This window comes from Nilaparvata lugens, chromosome 2 (assembly GCF_014356525.2).
Source record: "Nilaparvata lugens isolate BPH chromosome 2, ASM1435652v1, whole genome shotgun sequence".
In the NCBI taxonomy this organism is placed as follows: Eukaryota; Metazoa; Arthropoda; class Insecta; order Hemiptera; family Delphacidae; genus Nilaparvata; species Nilaparvata lugens.
The window spans coordinates 24,844,370-24,865,787 of NC_052505.1; the positions used below are offsets into that span (position 1 = coordinate 24,844,370).

At 33.7% G+C, this 21,418-nt stretch overlaps 1 protein-coding gene across 30 annotated transcripts in view; it reads right to left on the bottom strand.

Moving 5' to 3' along the window:
- Positions 1 to 21,418, bottom strand: part of LOC111048716 (calcium/calmodulin-dependent protein kinase type II alpha chain) — a 249,474-nt gene that overhangs the window by 71,937 nt on the left and 156,119 nt on the right. For all 30 annotated transcript variants that reach the window (XM_022334664.2, XM_039420856.1, XM_039420857.1 and 27 more), the window contains exon 3: positions 12,011 to 12,070. In XM_022334664.2, coding sequence (XP_022190356.1) covers positions 12,011 to 12,070 — 60 coding nt within the window. The remainder of the gene's footprint in view (positions 1 to 12,010; positions 12,071 to 21,418) is intronic.

Genomic DNA, 21,418 nt, shown 5'->3' on the forward strand with positions numbered 1-21,418 from the left:
CCCAACATCTAATTGTAAACATTTCTGTTATTAGATGAAATAAAGAGTCTCAGAAATCGAAATATACAGTATTTTATGGAAAACTGACCTACAGTATATTATTGTTTCCTTTGCTTCTTTTTTAACCACTCAAAAAATTATCTATAGCTTTGTTATTAGTGTAGAAGTAAGTAACGACATTTTTACTGTGAGTAAAACTAGTCTGATTCCACATTCCGTTATATATTAATGGCGGAGATTTTACTAATATGTAGAGTTATTCTATGAATGAATTTATTGTACTATTCAAGTTTAATAATATTGTTAATACTAACTATGCTGTGAGCTTTTCTGTACTTCATTGTAATGAAAATGGTTGATGAACATGATGAAACAATGATTACGCACAGTAATCAAATGATTAATAATTCAATCATATCTCGAAACCCCAGCGATCGAAAGGCACACAATAATTGGAAACTACAATCATAAAGTAAATAATCCATAATAATATCAAGAATAATATATAGGCTAAATAATAAATAGTAATTATATTTTCTCTGCGCTACAATGGTAACCAAGAATGAACTAAGAAGTTTACCTTACAGTGTTGGAATAAGCCCAATTATAAACAAAAAACATATTATAATGCCCACATAATACCTCGTCATAATCGTGAGTTTCGGAGTCGTTGGCATTAATTTGATCAAAAGTTTTATGTGTTTTCCAAACTCTGAGAAACATTTAAAAATATTTTCCGTCGGTCACTCATCAAATTGCAATCCTGAGAGCCTGTGGGCGTGGGCTTGTAATGAAGCCGATTGGCATTATGATTGGTTATCGATAATAAACTTCCCAAAAAAGAAAGCCATACCCACATTACTCATTACTATCTGCATTATGTATTAATTAATTTGAATGGGTATGTGGATGTGATTATTAGAGGCAGAATGAAAATGAGGCAGCGTTCAGATGAATAATCAGATACCGCGAACGCGATATCGATCTATGGCAAAAGCCTGACTCAACACTGCTAAGTTTAGGCTATGCTATTGATCTGACCTTCCGTCTCACTATTCTCTGGGGCGCTAGGGAAATATTTGACTTTCAAAGTGATTAATGTCCTATTTTCAATGGCATATTCCATTGATAAATAAGGATTAAAGGAGTGAGTTGAGCTACCTTTTTACCTTTGAGTTGCCTCACTTGAAAACGACATTAATGTTGAAAAATGTTGTGAGTGAAAAATTGAATTCCTATTCCAATATACTACTTGTGATTATTGATAAAATGAATAAGGAATTGTTTTCATAACCAAAATATCAATAAAATAGTTTGAGGTTCACCTATTTTTTCTCACTCAATTTATTAAGATGACTTACTAAACGTGAATGATTGTGTTCCATGAGATACTACTTGTGCTTTAATTTAGTAACAATTAATAAAAATACAACTGAATTGTTCGTAATCATTTACAATATTCTAGTTCTTCATAACAGCCAATAAATTCTAAGTGTGTTACTCTATGACTATTCTATTTTGATTAGAATAATTCAAATCAATGTCCTACTGGAATCTCTAAAAAACACCGATATTATTATTCCTATGGTTCCATGGTGCAATTATTCTGGGGTATTGGACAACTTAGATACAAAAAGTTGACTTTATAGCCCTAGAGGTTATTACAGGGTACCCCAAAAAACACTAATTTTCGTTCCTATTCCAATTTTCTGCGATTTTCGTCAAATCAGGCCATCGGACGGAAAATTACTCTCCCTTTTTTTAGATAATGAAAATTTGAATAAAATGAAATAAATCGGAGCTCTCTATCTTCATCGAGTGCTGAGTAACGATTTTTCAAAAAGGTGTCATGTTTTCGGAATAAATTTTTCGAGGTATTTCCGTTTTTAATTGATTATATCTTCCGATTTGCGCAATTTAAAGTTTTGATTTAGAATCTCTCAGGGCGTCATTCTGTACTCTAGAACTTGAAACCATGTAGACCGTTCTATCTCTGATAGATTTCCGGTTACACCTGATAACAATGCTCCTTGAATTTCGAAAAAAACACTCAATTTTTTAGTTTTAACCACCATCATTGTTATGCAATCTTCATTGATTTCAATTTGATTTCATTGATTTCAATGCAAGACTTCATTGTTATCACATGAGAAATTACACAATGATATGGGTTTCTGAGATCATGTTCCATCAGAGTCACCAGTTGGGTGCACTCTTTTTTAGTATTTCCTAGAAGATAGGCGCGCATAAATACACCTCAAGGAACAAAAATTTATTTTAGATTTTCTTCCCCAATAAACACTATGAATGCTTATTGCATAACAACGACTTTGGAACTATAGTTTTTTAAATAATATGGCACTACCACAAACCCAATAGTTCAGAAGACACTCCTTCAAGTCCTTTGTGTCAGAAGATTCAACTAGCTTCGCTGAACTACAAGTTTAAATAGCAACTAACTTGAATACTGTGATAGTAGTTCTGAACAATTGTCTGTATCTCTTACCCTTCAGTGATTCGCTAAGCACTCCTTATCAAGTTTGTGAACAATGCCAATTCTGTAGTTGAACATGAATGCTCATTTAAATTTTATTCGGTGATACTATTACAACATGTTTTGATTATCGTATGTCACAGTTTTTAAGGATTTTAAGAGCATTAGAAGAAACAGTACTAAAAAATACATTATTTTCTCCAAACAAACTCTAAACCTATTGTTTGCATAATAGCCTCATATGACCTCAATTTTTGAACAAATATAGAAAGTTTCTTTCATGTTATTATAAGGTGAAGATGAAATTTAGTCCAGCTTCAAGTATACACTGAGGCCCAGTTGCATAAAAGCCCGTTGAATTCAATCATGATTAAATGCCACGAGAACCTTTTAAGAGAAGGTTTCTGTGATTGGCTCTCGTGGCATTTAATCTGGATTAAAAGTTAACGGACTCTTGTACAACCGTGTGTAAGTTTCATATTCGAGAAACTGATTAAATTTCATAAAAAGTAAATGATCGTTCATGAATAATATAAAATATACGTAATTGTTTGATAAAATCATTTGAATAGTATGAATATTTTTTTATAAATTGATAAAAACTTGTAGTACCCTTTATTATTTAAAACTTAGAAAAGGGTACTACAAGTTTTTATATTGTATTTATTAATTTGTACAAAAGTAGCCCATATAAGTGAAGTGTTTTTATTTTTATGTATATATTTTTTTCATTATTCCTCTTTGTATATCATTATTATTATTAAAATTTTATTGATTCAATGATACAAAATTATTATGTAAAATAATTTGGGGAGGGTCAACAGGCACAGCCCAAAACTGTTCCTCCCCCGAATTTTGGTTCATTAAAATAGTCCAGAAAATAGGTTATGTTTTCTTCACTTTATAAAATTTTGTCTAATTTTCTCACCAAACACTTGAAACAATAAAATTTGAATTTAGAAAAATTAAGATCCGAATTGAAAACAAAATTCTTTCTACTTAGCACTAAAAACTGTAAAATAAATATTAATTTGAAATATTTTGTTCCGGAAATTAATACAATCTTTCAAATTCTCGACTAGAAGCACAGATGGATAAAATATGAAATCTATTAATCCGAAGAAAAATATTAAACAGGCTATGTGTGGTAAGGGATGAAGGTGGTGGAATAGGTTGTGGAATAGGCCTTCATCCCTTACCACACAGAACCTTGTCATCTGAGTAAATTCCCACAGTCTGATGATGACCAACAACAGGTCGAAACGATCGTCACTACAAAAGTATGTGTATTTTCACTTCAAAAGTGTTTTTTAAAATTCAAGTTTAATTTTAACAGTGAAAAAGTATGGATAAGCAACAGAAAAATATTAGTTCATGTAATAACTGGCAAACCAGGCCTATCAGTTCAATATACTTTTATCGAATATAATATTATTGTCCTGAAAGCCTTATTTGTTACCTATTGGTGATAGCCTAGTTTCCTAATAAATTGTAGGATAGGACTCCAGCACTCCACTGCCCGACTATCCAATCAGCAGTAAATTTCCAATCAGCATTGCTTTTGTTGGAAGGCATGTGTGTTCCTTCAATTCTGTAATCGAAAAGTCGACCAACAAAGTTTCTCGCACTCGTGGGAGGCAGCTTTTGTTTGTGGGGTAGTTGGAATGGGTCCTCGTTCCTAACCAACGTCACAACTCAGCTCACAAACTCATTAACTCTGATAGCTGGTAGAAGGCCTCTTTCAAAGATTGAAACAAGTTACAAATTCAAACATGATTACTGATCTTTAGAATTCCTCATCAGATTCAGATATATATATATATATATACATTTTTAAGAATTCATTTTAAATGTTGAGTTAGAATAAGCTACTGGTTAGAAATAGATTGTTTTCAAATTTGAATACGGTTTATACAACTTTCAGAAGATAATAATCATTTGAAAGATGTTACTCCACTTGACTTGAGCCAACTGTTGTGCTCTCCTATATAACTGTCGTGCTTCTTTATAGAAGTAGGCCTGTCACAGCCTTCCATTATTTCTGCCAATCGTATACTACTGTACTATCCTGTATAATCCTCGTAGTAGGATTATTGATGGTACAGCTCCATATAATTCACATTCAATATTACAATGGATTTCTTCTCAACTCTCCACCCAAACTTTAACTGTTTTATAACGGTCAATGATACAACATTTTATGAAATTAAAAATTGTAAATTTTAAGTTTTCAATATTAATTACATGCTTCAAGATTCAGTTTGGAAAACACAAATTGTTTATTTGTTCATTATTTGATGATTATTTCATTCATTCAATTGTTATCTATTTCAAATGATTACAATGATTCTCTATGGTTATCAAAACACTTTCTCCATGAAATATTGACTTACTGTATTGCTATTTGGGTTGATTCAATATGTCTATTGATATTAGATTAGTTTTTTCATCTTTTCGCGAAGGAAACACAAAACGTCAATACATGGATTAATATATCTACACTCAGTTTATATGTCACATACTGAGAAAGTGTATGATTTCATAAATTGGACAATGCAAAGTATCACAAAGTACCAAAATCAGTATATGAAAACGAAGCTCACGAATTGAACCCAACCTATCACATAACAAAGGGATGCATACCAACTACCACCCAATATAACCCAACACACTTCATAGAGTTGCAATTAATGAACACTGCAGCTATCCCTTACACATCTCATACAAATTCCCCTTATGTCGAGTGAGATACACTTTCAACTGTCAGTATTAGTTCAATGGAAAACTTTGGTTTTGTTTACAAGGAATACTGAACGTTTGAGAAGTTTCTCACTAGAGTGAGATTCACTTTGACTGTCAGCATAGTTCGAACGTGGAGCGTTGGTGTTTTTGATAGTGATATACTGATAGTTCAAAGTGAATCTCAAAATAGACGGTTACCATTGTGTGGTGCAAATTGGCTGTCATGTGTGTTGCGAACTCTCGAAAGGGAATTAGCAAGTATTCGACAGCGAATATTCGCTGTAATTTCGTCGCTGTAAGCGATCAATGACGCCAGTTAGTTAATTAATTAAAGCGCAAATCCTTGAAACAGAGTGCACCACGAAACGGACATGTAACACAAAAGCCACATGAAATTTGCACGACCGTTAAATCTATATAAGTCGGACACACATCAGTAGTGGGAGCATAGAGTAGGTGGAAGCAGTGTGTTGAATTTGACAGCCTGAACTTAATTAGCATCAATAAAATGATGACAAGCGAGTTATTTACAGAAAAATAAAAGGATAAATGAGATAATTAGCATCAATAGAATGATGACAACCGAGGTATTTAGAGAAAAATAAAAGGATAAATGAGATAATTAGCATCAATAGAATGATGACAACCGAGGTATTTACAGAAAAATAAAAGGATAAATGAGATAATTAGCATCAATAGAATGATGACAACCGAGGTATTTAGAGAAAAATAGGAGGATAAATGAGATCATTTTGAAGCTAGCGTAATGAGTAACGACATAATATAACCCAACATACTGCAGGATAAAACCATGAGAAACATTTAGGGCCGGTTTTCGAGCTCTTTGTGAAATTTCCATCAATTTACAGTGAACCACGTTAACAGACTATGGCCCGGTTACACAACAGCTTGTTAAATTTTAACCGTGATTTATTTCACGAGAACCAATCAGAGAAGGGGTTTTTGGAAAGACGGCTTCTCTGATTGGTTCTCGTGGAATTAATCACGGTTGAGATTTAACCGGCTGTTGTGCAACCGGCACTGAGGGCCGGTTTCCGAGGTCGGGATTCAGCTAAGTCCTAGACTTTAAACAGCTGGAGTCAGAAAATTGGTTTTCCGAAACAGGGCGTAGTCGCAGTCTTTGTCATAGTCACGTTTGAATTAAATTAAGAAAAACTAGAAAATTGAACACAAAATAAAATAAAGAGAAAATAGTGTAAAGTTTCAGCTATTTTGAATTATTTAGGAATGTCTAATTTCGTTAAGGAAAAACCTTTCCAATTCTAGAAATGAGAAAATAAAAATCTGGTGTGGCGCACTCACACAACTTTCCTTGCCGTTATGAAAATTAATCACCTGACGCTAGTGTAAACGCGCATCTCAAGTCAAAGATCTGAGCCAGCTGTTGACAGTTTTATAACCCTGGATACACACGAGATCTGCTATCTCTTCATAGTGAATGATCTAATAGAATCAACAGTTGCCAAACGTTTTCAATTGAATAATTACATTTTCTCAAATTTTGAGCTTATTTTCAATTTTAGGTGAAAATGTTATTGAACATTAATTGAAGAGATTTCCATGCTGAATTTTTTCCACTCGAAATGTTTCGTTTAAATTATATCTGAGACCTGATAATTGGAAATCTAAAATCGAACTTTGGATAGATGGGGCGGAGCTCCTGAAATTTTTACAGATATGGGACTTCTGGCAGTTGATACTTATCAATGACTATTTTAGGTATAAATTTTATCAAAATCGTTGGAGCCGTTTTCGAGAAAATCGCGAAAAACCCTGTTTTTGACAACATTTTCTCCATTTTAGCCGCCATCTTGAATTGCATTTGATCGAAATTGTTCGTGTCGGATCATTATAGTGTAAGGACCTCAAGTTCTAAATTTCAAGTCATTCCGTTAATTGGGAGATGAGATATCGTGTACACACACCACACGCACATACACTTATACAGACCAATTCCCAAAAACCACTTTTTTGGACTCAGGGGACCTTGAAACGTATAGAACTTTAGAAATTTGGGTACCTTAATTTTTTTCGGAAAGCAATACTTTCCTTACCTATGGTAATAGGGCAAGGAAAGTAAAAACTATGACTACTGTTATAAAAGCTGCGACTACGCACCGTTTTAGAAAGCCAATTTTCTCACTCCAGCTGTTTAAAGTCTAGGACTTAGCTAAATCCCGAGCTCGGAAACCGGCCCTCAGTGCCGATTGCACAACAGCCGGTTAAATCTCAACGGTGATTAATTCCATGAGAACCAACCTGCTTAATTCCATAAAATTTAACCTGCTGTTGTGCAACCGGGCCATAGGTCTGTTAGCTTGGTTCACTGTAAATTGATGGGACTTTCACACTACAACACCGCATTTCTATAGAGTTTGTACTGAATCTGAAGATGTGGTATATAAAAATGTATGATGTAGTGTATTCTAATCGAAATGTGTAGATAGTATAGTAATATATACACTAGTATATTCAAGATCTTTTATCCAAAATCAGGATTCTTTTAGATAAATAGCCCTTAACCAGGATGCCAGTGTGAATCAGTATGCCAGGATGCCAGTACCAGGTTGCCAGTATGAATTTATCAAAAACGTCTACTGTTTAGATAAGCTTTCAAGCTCATACAGGATTTCATCATTTTCCAATCACCCTTCACACCTTCACTTGATAGTTCGATTATCTCGAAAGTTTATTCAGCGTGAACCTGATTACACGTCACTTCCAGATGGAGAGAAATAGAGAAAGACGGTTAAAGAGAGTGTAGGAGAGAAAGAGAGAGAAAGAGGGAGAAAGAGAGAGAGAGTGAGGAAGAGAAAGAAGATGGATGTCAAATGCAATTGAGCGGCAAAGTTTAGCATGCTCGCAGGCATCTCTCCACTCGAGCCCGAAATGCTGCCATGCCATATTATAACTGCAAAGTTTCCTCTTATTCCAAGAGATTAGATTAGCCTTAGATTGTACGCTCTACATCTTGTCTTGTCTACGCAAGATGGCTGCAAGATCTATCTTCTAGTTTTTCTTCCCCATTTCTCTTCCAACATTTATCTTCATCATCTCCATTACCACATTTCTATCAATATTCCTTCACTTTTTCTTGTTACCTTTCTTTTGGGTCTTTCTTCTTCTTCCTTGTTCTAATTCTGTTTTTATTATTTCTTCATCTTATTCACAATTTTCTTATCGATTCTTCCGGTTACCTCCTTAACATCCCCACTTGCTCTTCTGTTCATCTTCTTATTGTATTCTCTCTTTTTTGATTTATTTGTATATCATTATCTCTCCGTTGTTGATATATTCTCCACCTTAATCTTGTTCTTTCCAATTCTTCTAGTTTTTCTTCTATATGTTACATTGTTATGTTACATACTCTTGTTCAAATTTTCACATTCCACTTCTTCTCATTTATATTGCTTTCACCCCTCCCTCTCGCTTCTTCGCTTCTTTTCTGAGTTTCTCTCTGTTTTCTTCTACTTCTTCTCCGCCCTTTCGAATTTACTCCATCCTTTCTATTCCACTTCCACCTTGAAGCCCCGCATACACACGTAAATTTTTGTTCGTACGATATTTTGTCGTGCTTATGAACTTTATCAGATTAAACGGAACAAGACATACATCATCTGTTTGAAATCATCCGTTGAATCTAATAGAATTTATAAGGACGGCAAAATATCGTACGAAAAAAAATTGATGTGTGTGTAGCTAGACTAACTCAATATTCCTTCTTTTCTATTATTTCTCTGCTCTTTCTCCTTATTTCTCATTCTTGTCCTCCGCTTCCTTCTTCTCCATATTTTCCTTATTTCATTTCCTCCTCTTTTCTACTTGTACTTGTTTTTCCTTTACTAATCAACTTCCTACTTCCTACTCCTTTCTCATCTACAACTCCTTCTCCTACAATCTCTTAATTCTATCTCCCCAAATACTATTTTTCTCCTCCTTCACCTCTCCCTAAACACACCCCTAACCCGCCCTTATTACCATTCTCTTTTATTCATATCTTTATACCATTCTCCTTCTCCATGAGTATTATTTTTGAAATAGGCAGCAATTTCCAATCAGAGCAGAGGATGAGCCAGTCATGACAAGGCAGCTCAGCTCCTCCTCTGCTCTGCTGCTTCGATCCGATAGAATTCAGCAGAGAAGAAGAGTCGAATTACTTTCCAATAATTGGAAAGTCGAGAGTCAGCCCTGCAAGAGAGTATTGACAGAAAATGAAATTTGAATGACAAGTCCCCCCTCATGAGTCCCCGCTCCCCCAGCCCATCCAAAGGACAATATTGTTCTCATTTCATCATAACATTTGTGATCGCTCAATTATCGGTCCGGGAGAAAACAAGACTCTCTCTATCACGCTCTCTCACTCTCTCTTTTCATCAATTCTCTTCTTCTCATTTCAACCAATATCATCACTCATCTCCCATCAAACAACCAAGTATTCACCAAATACGTTTTCTCTTCACGAAAGAATTTAGGAAATTAAAACTGAGAGCTTTGGGCGACAAATTGATTGAATTCTAATTAATTTTGAATTTAGACTAAGTTTTTTGTCTGGAAAACTGCCTGCATCTCCTCTCAAAGTAATCTTTACAGTATTGAGCTATTCAGATGTTAGTGTTTCATGAAGAAAATGATGTTGTTTGTAGGAAAAAGAAAAGTTGTCCGACGTTTTTTATTCTTTGAACTCATCAAGTAAAAACTAATTAATTAAATTTATTTAAACGTACTTTTCATTCGCCTTGGTTATGATTGAGGGCCAGGACAATAAAGCTCTACCAAAAGTTTTACTTAACATAGAAACAATATTGAAAGCTTGGCTTTTATGATCGTGAGAACCAAATCAAGCAATTCAACTGGTGTAACAAAAATTCATTCAAGATTGAAAAATAATCTATCGTTTACATTGCATTTCAAATGAAATTTAGATGTAATATTTTTCATGAATGCTGATTCTATAATCATTAATATTATTATTAATGAGTAATAAGATTTTATTTGAAGGATGGAGGATATTCTCCAGTATTTATTTATTTATTAATATAGCTTTTATTGACAGAGAGATCCTTTTGGATGCTCTGCCTTGCCGTATTACTCAATTACCCAGTTTTATCACTGAGAATTAACACTTTCACATCCTGAGTTTCTATTTTATGAAGTTCAAAATTGAATAAACTCATTTCTTAACATAAATTCACATTGAAAAAGTAAAGAAGTATAAAATTTTTATGATAATATTGATGCTAAAACTTCTCCAGTAGAGAGGCTGAGAATCGCTTCCAGTATATAGTGAGGTCCACGTTATAATGGCAGTGAAGAAAGATAGGAGAAAAACGTTGCCAAGTCTCTCCATTTTGCCACTGAGTGTACACAGCTGTTACTCAATTCATTCCATTAGATTTGATCACATAATAATTATAATTTTCTTGATAAAATAATCAATTTAATGCCAAATCAATCAAGAATAAATATTTTTTCATAATTTCATTCAAAAATTTGCTTCCATAACTGAGATCAGATTTTATTTTTATACAAACCTGAAATGGCGGCTATTTTAAAAAGCTGTGATACACCAATCTGAATCTCAAAACAACAGAAATTAAGTTATTTGGTAGGTATTCTATTCCAATTTCTTTTAAAAATAAGAGAAAAATAGAAATCCTATTGAAAATAAGTAATTTCAATTGAAATAATTCTGAAATAACCTTTCAATATTATTTATACCGGTACGAGTAGGTCTAACCTATACGTGTAGGCTAACTGAAGCATGGATGAAGTCTAGGATGGTTAGTTATCTACTTTTAAAATGAAATTTCAGGTATTTTAATTTGTGTTTCTCATACGGTAATGTCTGAAAATTATTTAATTGTTTCAAAAATACATTTTAAATCAATTATACGACTTGTGTACTAAAGTATTTTGATAGAATGAAGAAAAAAAATTGCGGCTGGGAATTTTACTGTAAAAAGTAAAACAAAATATTCTGGAAAACATACAACATTGAAAAGCTAGAGAGAGATAGCGCTATCTTTTTTGTTGTATGATAGAAAAGGACAGCAACAGTATTGTCAATCCTACACTGCCATTATAACGTGGACCTCACTATAGGTACTATAGTGAGGTCCACGTTATAATGGCAGTGTTTGATTAGCAATGGTATCCTTGTCTTTCATTCAACAAATCGGATAGCGCTATCTCTTTCTCGCTTTGCTCTGCTGCTAGATCGAATTTAACAAAGTAGAATTAATAATTAATCAACAAGATATTTCGTCTTAATTATGTCAATTCACTATGAAATTATTAAAATATATAATTTATTGCTTGATAAAATATAATTGATTATTTTAAACGAGAGTGAACAGTTAATATTACATCGATAAACCTGTATCTGCTACCGTCTATAGAAGGCATTGACAAGACAGAGGTTTGGCAATGTTTTTCTCCTATCTTTCTTCACTGCTATTAAAACGTGGACCTCACTATAGCGTGACAACTGTTTGACTAAATTTGAGTTTGTCTTTCAACAAGTGATAGTTGTACACTTAGGGTAAGTGCACACATAGAATTGTCAGGCGCTCCCAGTTCCATCTGTCTTGAAAGGGTATAGATATAATATGGATATCTATTAAATCTTCCTAAACCCGCTTTCACCACTCTCTGTGAGCAAACACCCTCAACGATGAAGTTTGTAATTCACCTTGTGAAGAACCGGAGAATTCAAAGCTTGTGAATCATTAGTATTTGAAAGCGTTGACTTACCTATGTTGGGGTGTTGAAGTTTCCGACAAATGCGGGCTTCTCTTTCTAATTTTTGGAAATCTGAAACAAACAAAAAAGTTCATAAGTGTCAAGTAAATCTGTCAGACTTACTTCAAGATTTTACTGGAGTTTGATAATGAAGTGAGTCTATTATGAAAATATAAGTGAGTTTCATAATGTCTATAAAGAATCAGTGATCTATCAATTTAATGGAATATATGGCTTCAAACTTCACAAAGCAGCTTAATTACTAGTAGTTCTGTGAACAGTAGACCTTACGCAGTATTCTCATCCACAAGTACCTGATTGAAACTATAGACCTTATGGAAATACAGCAATAGACTGGCTTCTCCACACATCTGTGTAATCACTTGTCAGCTGATTTATGATGAATAATTTTATAGTCTGTTTTTCACTCTAATATTGGCATATGAAGGAGGCTCCTTTTTCCTTTTATATTATCTTTGAAATGCAATATTTCTAAAAACCTTGAATATACGTCGACGCGCAATTAAAAAAGGAACATACCTGTCAAATTTCATGAAAATCTATTACCGCGTTTCGCCGTAAATGCGCAACATATAAACATTCAAACATTCAATCATTCAAACATTCTAACATTCTAACATTCTAACATTCTAACATTCAAACATTCAAACATTCAAACATTCAAACATTCAAACATTCAAACATTCAAACATTCAAACATTCAAACATTCAAACATTCAAACATTCAAACATTCAAACATTCAAACATTCAAACATTCAAACATTCAAACATTCAAACATTCAAACATTTAAACATTTAAACATTCAAACATTCAAACATTAAGAGAAAAGCCAAACCGTTGACTTGAATCTTAGACCTCACTTCGCTCGGTCAATTATGCGTTGATGGAGGGTGACCAACAATATTTGGTATGCTGTTTGCAATACAGAACTCGATGATAATATTGATGCAATTAGACAGTAATGCTCAAGTGCCTATTGGTACTTAGCATTGTGTACATACACTACTGGCAACTTGGAATTCAATCAGATTAAGCACAATTGAAGCCTAATTATGTACACTTGAGTTACCTGCAAATTCCAAAAGCCATCATGATTCCAAATAATCTCCTGCTAACTAGATGTAAATTTGGAATCATATTATGAGTTCGTATTTCATAATGACTTGATGAGAGTCTTCTACATGAAAAACATTTCAACAATCATTAATAATATCTACTGTCAATGCTTTCCATAACTGTTTTTGAACGTATCACTAATTGAATTGAGAATTTTGGGAACTCCAAAAATCAGTTTTAAAAGAGATTATTGATGAAATTACTTCCCGGTTCATTGACTCGTGAAAAAGCTTTTTAGAGTTATGTATTTCGAATAAAACAATTTTAATTATGATTTTCCTGATCGATGCAAAATTTCGTTTCATCATTATACTAAAAAAACAAGTTAATTTGATACTATGCTGGATTATGAGACGAAAATACCAAGTAACAGCAGGAATTATACCTGTGAACGTTTAAGTGTCAGTAAGTATGTATTGAGATGTATCGATACAACCAGAGATATTCAGAGATATTCATGAGATAAGTATGTATTGTGCGATTGATTACACCCTTTTAGTCATGAAATTAAATCCCAAGACTTGATCATTACATTAGTATCATTATGGAATGTGATGTTACAGTTTAATTGAATATTATAAATATTATTAATATATATTCGATTCAAAATATTGGTTTCAAACACCATAATATGGTAATAGATTAGTTAAACTCTGGTTTCTATAACTTTACGCATTGATTCTATAACACGTTTAAGAAATGGAAAATGATTTATTTAAACAAGAATATGAAGAACGTCAACTAAATTTTCAATATTTTAGCGATTTCAACTCACCCCTTCAATTCGAGGATACCAAAGTAATTCAAATGTCTTCATTCATTACATAGCAATTATAATTCGTAAATTAGAAGTTGATTTCGAGAATTATAGCATGTCAACACCTGTGAATTCACTTTACTTTATCCCTCCATTAATTAGCTAAAAAGGGTTGCAAGCCTATCCTCACAATTATTATCTCTGAAAACGAGTGGCAGAAATCTATTCTGAGCATGAAGTCTAAATGAACAAGAACAGCAATTTTTCACCGGGTTTAACAATTACCGCTGTCAAGAGAAAGACCCTGACTCGGCTGAAGAACCCTTGACATTTCGGGGTTCAATCCAGTATAAAGGTGAGGGGGAGGAGTTAAGGGGCGTACTACAGTGAGGGGAAGACATCAAGCAGAAGGTCTCTCAATTGATTTAGCGATTTTTTATGAGAGTTGGAACTCTATACCCTACTACAGGCATGGTCTTCGTTATACACTTTTTTAAATCACGCTGAATAAGCTATTATACAAGACGTAAGGTATTATTTTATGAAACCCAATTAAGTTGCAATTTTCGAATACTCATATCATGAATAATATTTCTTCAATTTGATATTGCAGAGGACAAAGAGTATATTATACTTTATGCTCTCTGGCTGTGATATGATTTGTGTTTGTTCTATTGACTATTGTAGTGACTGCTCAACGACACTAAAAAAATAATAATCCTTGCTCGGAGATCTGATCTTGATTCGCATTTGGAGAGAAATCCAAAACTTTAAGCCAACTCTGATTCAGTGAGGATAGTATGTAATTACATTCTACACTCACTACTATACATTCTATACTCACTGCTCATTGTATACATTCTATACTCACTGCTCATTGTATACATTCTATACTCACTGCTCATTGTATACATTCTATACTCACTGCTCATTGTATACATTCTATACTCACTGCTCATTGTATACATTCTATACTCACTGCTCATTGTATACATTCTATACTCACTGCTCATTCTTTACATTCTATACTCACTGCTCATTGTATACATTCTATACTCACTACTCATTGTATACATTCTATACTCACTGCTCTGATTATATGAAATTCAATGGAAGCCATGAATTGGAACATGAAGAGTGAGTCTTGGTTTATATTTTTATGACTCGTAATTATCATCATTATTTTGGGGTTCGCCATAGCCACCAGATGAGCCATAGAGATGGCCATGGGTTCGCCCGTGATATGAGTTACAAAACATTCAATAATACTCTAATAATGTCAAATGTCTAGTATCCACTTCGAATATTCAGTATGATTTAAGCAGCTTTACATACAAACTGCATTAAAATTTGAAAATTCATTGTTTTGTCTGATAATAAATCCGATATGTGCCAGCTGCTACCTGGGACGATCAAGTGCTTTTGCAGTGGAAATTGGAAATTAAACTTGCACGAGATCGTTGGGTGGGGGAGAGGAGGGTGGTCTAGGGACAGTGGAAGGACTTGGCGGACAATTTAAATGTTTGAACAGCATCTGAGAGCAACTTGTCTAATAGTTTAGTTGTCCTGGGATTTCAAGTTTATGGCCGAGTGAATTATAGATGAAGTGTCATGTAATCTCTCAGAATTTCATCGCAAATGGAAACGGAAAACGGGACATTATAATTGAATTATGATTGGTCCGCTTAATTCCAGCATCAAAGCACAAGACTCGGGTTCTTACGGACACCATCTTCAACAGAGAAAATAATATTGAAGACTGGAAAAGGTTTCGACTTGAATGGAATGTACAAGATGTAATTATTTAATGCGTTAAATTATTCAGTCACAATAAATTAATCATTTATTCATATGAATTTGAACTTATATGAACTATACTGGACTGATGTCTTACTAATATGAATCACAAGTATGAATTAATTACAGCCGAACAATAATTAGATAGAAGAGACATCTATTTAAATATTATCTGTTGGCATTGTCACTGAATTTTAAAAGTGCCATCTGGAATTGTTTCAATGGAAGGGTATTAACGACTCTGACGATCTCTTATTGGATTAGAGAAACCGACACGCCTATTGCCCCTCCTCTTTTTTCCTAGACTCCGCCTTCGACCAATTACTGGCTTGATACAGGCATGGACTACTAAATTGGCCAATCAGAATGCACCATTAAATTCCACTAGCAACAATCTCTAAAAATCTTTGAATCTTGAAGACACATTCAATCTTACATCTTAGATTTCAATATTTCTATTGTTTCCCCTATGTAATCGGAAATGAGATCTTCGCATAGAACTAAAGATCAATAAATATTCTTTATTCATTTATTTTTATTTATGCTACACTGATCTAATTGGGAGATGAAATACTAAAACAATCTTTGTGTTATTATTATTCCTTCATAATTTAGGCAATGACACATTCCAAAATAAGATTAGTTTTTTACGCTCTACTACTTAACATTATATCGGTTTTTCCTTCCTATTATATTTTTATATTTGAAGTTAATGAGAAATCTTTCAGGAACCAACCATTATCACGTAAATAATGAATAAGATGAGAGAAATTGGAATACTACTTATTCAAGTTTCACAATATTACAGAAAACTATGGAACAGATGGGCGCATGTCATGTAATAAAGGAAAATATTACACTACAAAGTTTCCTGTGAAAGTAAGCTATAACACCATAACTACCATAATGTAGTGAAAACTGAAAAAACAAACTTTCCATGAAAATATGAAAATTTCCAATAGTTTCTTAATAATATTCACCACATGTAGATTTTTTGAAGTTGGACGAAACAAAACTCCTCAACTTTTTTATTCAATTACAATTTTCAAATTAAATTCTCATAAATCAATAAGAGCGCGCTGGAACACTAATACCCCGTAAAAGTTATTTAGAAGTTTTGGAGGCGAGCGGATTGGAACAAGTTATAAACAGATAATGGAAGTTTAATGTTTGCAACATGAACAAAACATTGATCGAAGCAATGGACAAACTTTTCTTCTGGCTTAAAAGTAGACCAACCAGCGGAGACCTCATAACATCCAAGTTGGCAACTGAATTAGTTTCTCAGTTACGATTTCCAACTCATTTGGAATTGGTTGACAGTTACTTAGTTGCGATTTGCAACTCATTCAGATCTGTTGACAGTTACAACTTGTTCCTCAGTTACGATTTCTAGAATCAGTTGACAGTTATTCTGTTAGGATTTCCAACTTGTTTGGAGCTGCGTGGTACAATAAACTTTATTATTGCTACAGGATACATGTAACGAAATACATAACTTTAATCATACCAACCAAGTTTCAAGCTCCAAGTTTGGTTTGGTAGGAGTTGGATTTTGGAGTTGGAGCAGCTTAAAACTGTGCAAACATGGTTAAAAAGTTATCTATTGCATTTCAGACGCAAACTAACAAATACAGATTCAAATAAATTGTAAACACTTTTTGTGTAGTTGATAAGTTGACATTGTGGTAATTATTCATATTGAATAAGATGAATAAGAAATTGTCAAAAACCACAGATTTTATTGATAGTTAGAAAGACCGGTTTCGGTTGCTACACCATTGTCAATCTCTAAAAAACTAAGGTCAATCTCTAATAAACTACTCTTTAGTTTATCAAAGATTGACAATGGTGTAACAACCGAAACCGGTTTTACTAACTATCAATAAAATCTGTGGTTTTCGACAATTTATTAGTCTTCAGTCTTAGTATCAGTTTGACAATCTCTGATGAACTAAGGTCAATCTCTGATAATTTAAGGTCAATCTCTAATAAACTACTCTTTAGTTTATCAGAGATTGACAATGGTGTAACAACCGAAACCGGTCTTTCTAACTATCAATAAAATCCGTGGTTTTTGACAATTTCTTAGTCCTCTTATTTAAATTCTAATTACTTTTAAATATCCAACTATTCTTAAAGTTGTTATATGTGTTACACTGTTCAGAGTTCTCTAAATTATCATAAAACTATGATACTATTATTGGAGAGTCGAAAACAGAAACCGTACAGGGTACAGCGCAAGGGACGTCGTTCCATTCACTTCTGGCAAAAACCTAATCAAATTAATTTCTATTCTCATTTATTTTTCATGTTCGACTCAGTCAATTGAAGTTCTTTATTAAAATACAGTACATCAAAAGCAGCGCATATATTGAGGCTCGCTAATCTTTATTTTGCGCAAAACAAAAGAGAACTGAATTAATTTCTCTATTACAGCCGTAGTGGCCATTGTGTTGCTACTGAGATGGTTTCTGCAAAATATGTCAGTCAATGAGGATCACAAGAATAAATAGGACCTAAATAACAGCGGGGTGATTACAATAAGTAATGAAGTAGCTAGAGAGAAGAAATACTTGGGGAAGTAGATCAATAATGTGTAAGCCATTTGTAAGCCGGAGCTAAACGGTGGAACGGAAAAACAAAATGGCGGATTAGAGACCAGTGAAAAACGACGGTTTTGAGTTGAAGTCGACAAGTAACCGACATTAGAGGCGGCAGAAGGAAAAGAAGAAGGAGAAGAAGAAGAAAGAAGAGATGGAGAAGGAGAAGTAAGAAGAGCGCTTGAGAGGAGATGGTGGTGTGGTCGAGTGCTTAGAAAGAGAGGAGAGGAGAGAAGAGTGAGGGAATAAGGATATGGGAATTGGGATAAAAGGATCCGAGCGGAATCAAGTGGAGAGACAAGAGATTGATGACGTCACGAGTTTTACTAACACAAGAGCGCGTCTCTGTCTGGGGCTGAGGACAGAGCGCTGAGAGCTGGAGGAAACAAGAGACTCCGAGAAAAATATTCAAAGTTGTTATTATGATTATTTCAAAGCAGAAGATGATGATTGATGGAGAAGAAGAGGAAAATAAGGGATAGGAAGAATAAAGAAGAATAGCAGGAAGAAGAGGGTTGAAAAAATAAGAAAACAAAAATGATGATAAAAATTCGAATAAGAAGAGAAATTGAGGAAGGAAAAATTTGAAAGGATATTGAAAATGGGCTAATTTGGAAAAGGAATGGGTGGAAAAATAGTAAGTCTGAAATGAGGAAACAGATAAAAGTGATACTGTGATAGGGTAAAAGGCGAAGGAAGAATGACGGAAGAACGAAAATTAAGAAATGATGACAGAACAAAAATTCTGAAAATAATACAAATGAGAAAAAGAACAAAACAAGGAAATTAATGTGTTAAGAATTAAAAAAGAAGATGTAAAAGTAGAAAGAATAATGAAAATATTGAAACAAAGGAGGGAGGGGAGGAGAGCAGTAAGACAAAAAGTGAAAGCTGGGCGAGAAGGCTTGAATGACGAGAGAAGAAGGCTGAAAAAAAGGAACAGGGATCAAAAGAAGAACAAAATGATAGGGAAGAAGAAATCAAGAGCTCGAAGACGTCAACAAAGTATGAATGATGGAAATGGAGTGAAGATGTATAGGGTGATATATTGAAGGGGCAATCAGTTATATGACCTACATAAACAATGAAAAATCCAAAATCCAACAACAGAATAAGAAAATAAGATAAGAATGGAGCGAGAGAAGATTGGATATCGAGAAAGCATTGGGAGGAGAAGGACAGTTGAACAAGGAAGGAAAGAAGATGAGTGAATCACTTTGGTCGTGCAAGAGTGTCCACTTGGCAATACATTAGTGAAGGATACGACATTAAGGGAAACCTTTTCCAAGATAAACACTTCTTTCGAGCGGATATCAATATCGTAAAATGGGACTGGGTGCTTTGAGTAAGATGTTGATGACTGGTTGAGTGACTACGGAAGCCATCAACAACAATAATTGATATCAACTGGTAAAATTTACAAATTTACTTGGTTAGCTCACAAATTAATCTATATTTTTACCCTATCTTGGCGGTTCCCTTGTTCCTCCCTTGCTTCAGACAATCCATTTGCAAAATACATTGTTACCCAGTAGTTCAATCTCAACAAAACCAGTTCCGCAAAAACTTTTCAATTCCTTTGACAGATTCTAAATAATTGAAACTAATCAACATCAGTTTGGTCAGTTTGCCACTGATAAACAACAGATTGACAATTTAGAGGACACACACTCAAAATGTTAAAATCGACAATTAAAGTTTGATCACTGATCGCTGGTTAGGTTGTAACTGTGGATTGTTAATAAATTCAGAAAACAAACAGCAGGTTACAAAATTATTGATAGTCGGAGTTTCATCAGCGATCGTTGGCTAGATTTATAACGGTTGATCAAGCATTGATTGACGATTTTGTGATCAATCGTAACAGCATAGACATTCAATCAGTGTTTATAGCAATGTATGCATTTTCACAGCAGTAAATTCTACGCATAACTTCTTCCATCAAATGTAACATTGACAATAAACGTTATGTGTTCATAGCATAAAGCCCGTTCCGAAGAGATAGGTTGTTCAATTTGGAATAATTTCAAAGCGAGGTGACATATTATACCATAATTTCGCACCATAAACAAGCCGTTTTGGAAGATTTCAATTTCGTACCCTATTACCAATTTCGCATCATGAGGTAAATTCATAATAAACATATCGTAGCAAGCATAAATTGAAAAGCGATCGTTGATATGAGTTAACTATTGAGTAGGGTTAGGCGTTGAACAGACAAGTTGAACAATTAGAAGGTTGGCTTCAGAAAGTTAACAGTTAATCAACTGTTTTCTCACAACATAATATAGACGAGTTCAATTCTCAAATACTTTCTGCTAAACATTGTGCTATGAACCTGTGTAATATATTTTCTTCAAGTACTCGTCTTGGTTTCACTCAGCTGAACACATTTGGAGAAAATAGAAATACATTTATGGAATGAAAAATATTTTATTGTAGTTTGAATAGAGAATCAGCTTTCAACAGCTAACAATTGTCTAGATTATATTAAGTGAAAAATTTTTATGTTGATTTTCATTAAAACTAGTCTCAGAGACTAACCATTGATTTTCATTTCACTATAAATCTTCAACTATGAAAAACTATAAAACTTCAGTTCATCCATTGATACCCCAAGTAGTTCTGAGATTATGAGAGCAGTAAAAATTATATAGTCGGCGTACACTGTCACAAATTGATTTTAAACTACTTCAAAAGTATTAAGTATAATGATGCTTATTCATAAGTATTAAATCAATTTTTTCCAACTAGATTGTTTCAACTTCAACTATCACATACGGTATCAGGGTGAATTCTCTGAAAATTTTATCTTTCTCATTAATAATGGAGTAAGTTGATAATGTGACCAATAAAGAATCATTCTCAATAAACTGATAATACTCGTAACTTTTCATGAACAGATTCAACACCTTAACTAACATTGTTGGGCTTAGTTGATTCTAATACAAAACCAGTTTCGTTTCGTAGAAGTTTAGTTGAAAGTTGAAACGTCAACGACCCATTACTATGTGCAATCCAGATCCATCAGCCAGCTTAGTTGATTCTAATCCAAAACCAGTTTCGTTTCGTTGACGTTTAGTTGAAAGTTGAAACGTCAACGAACCATTACTATGTTCAATCC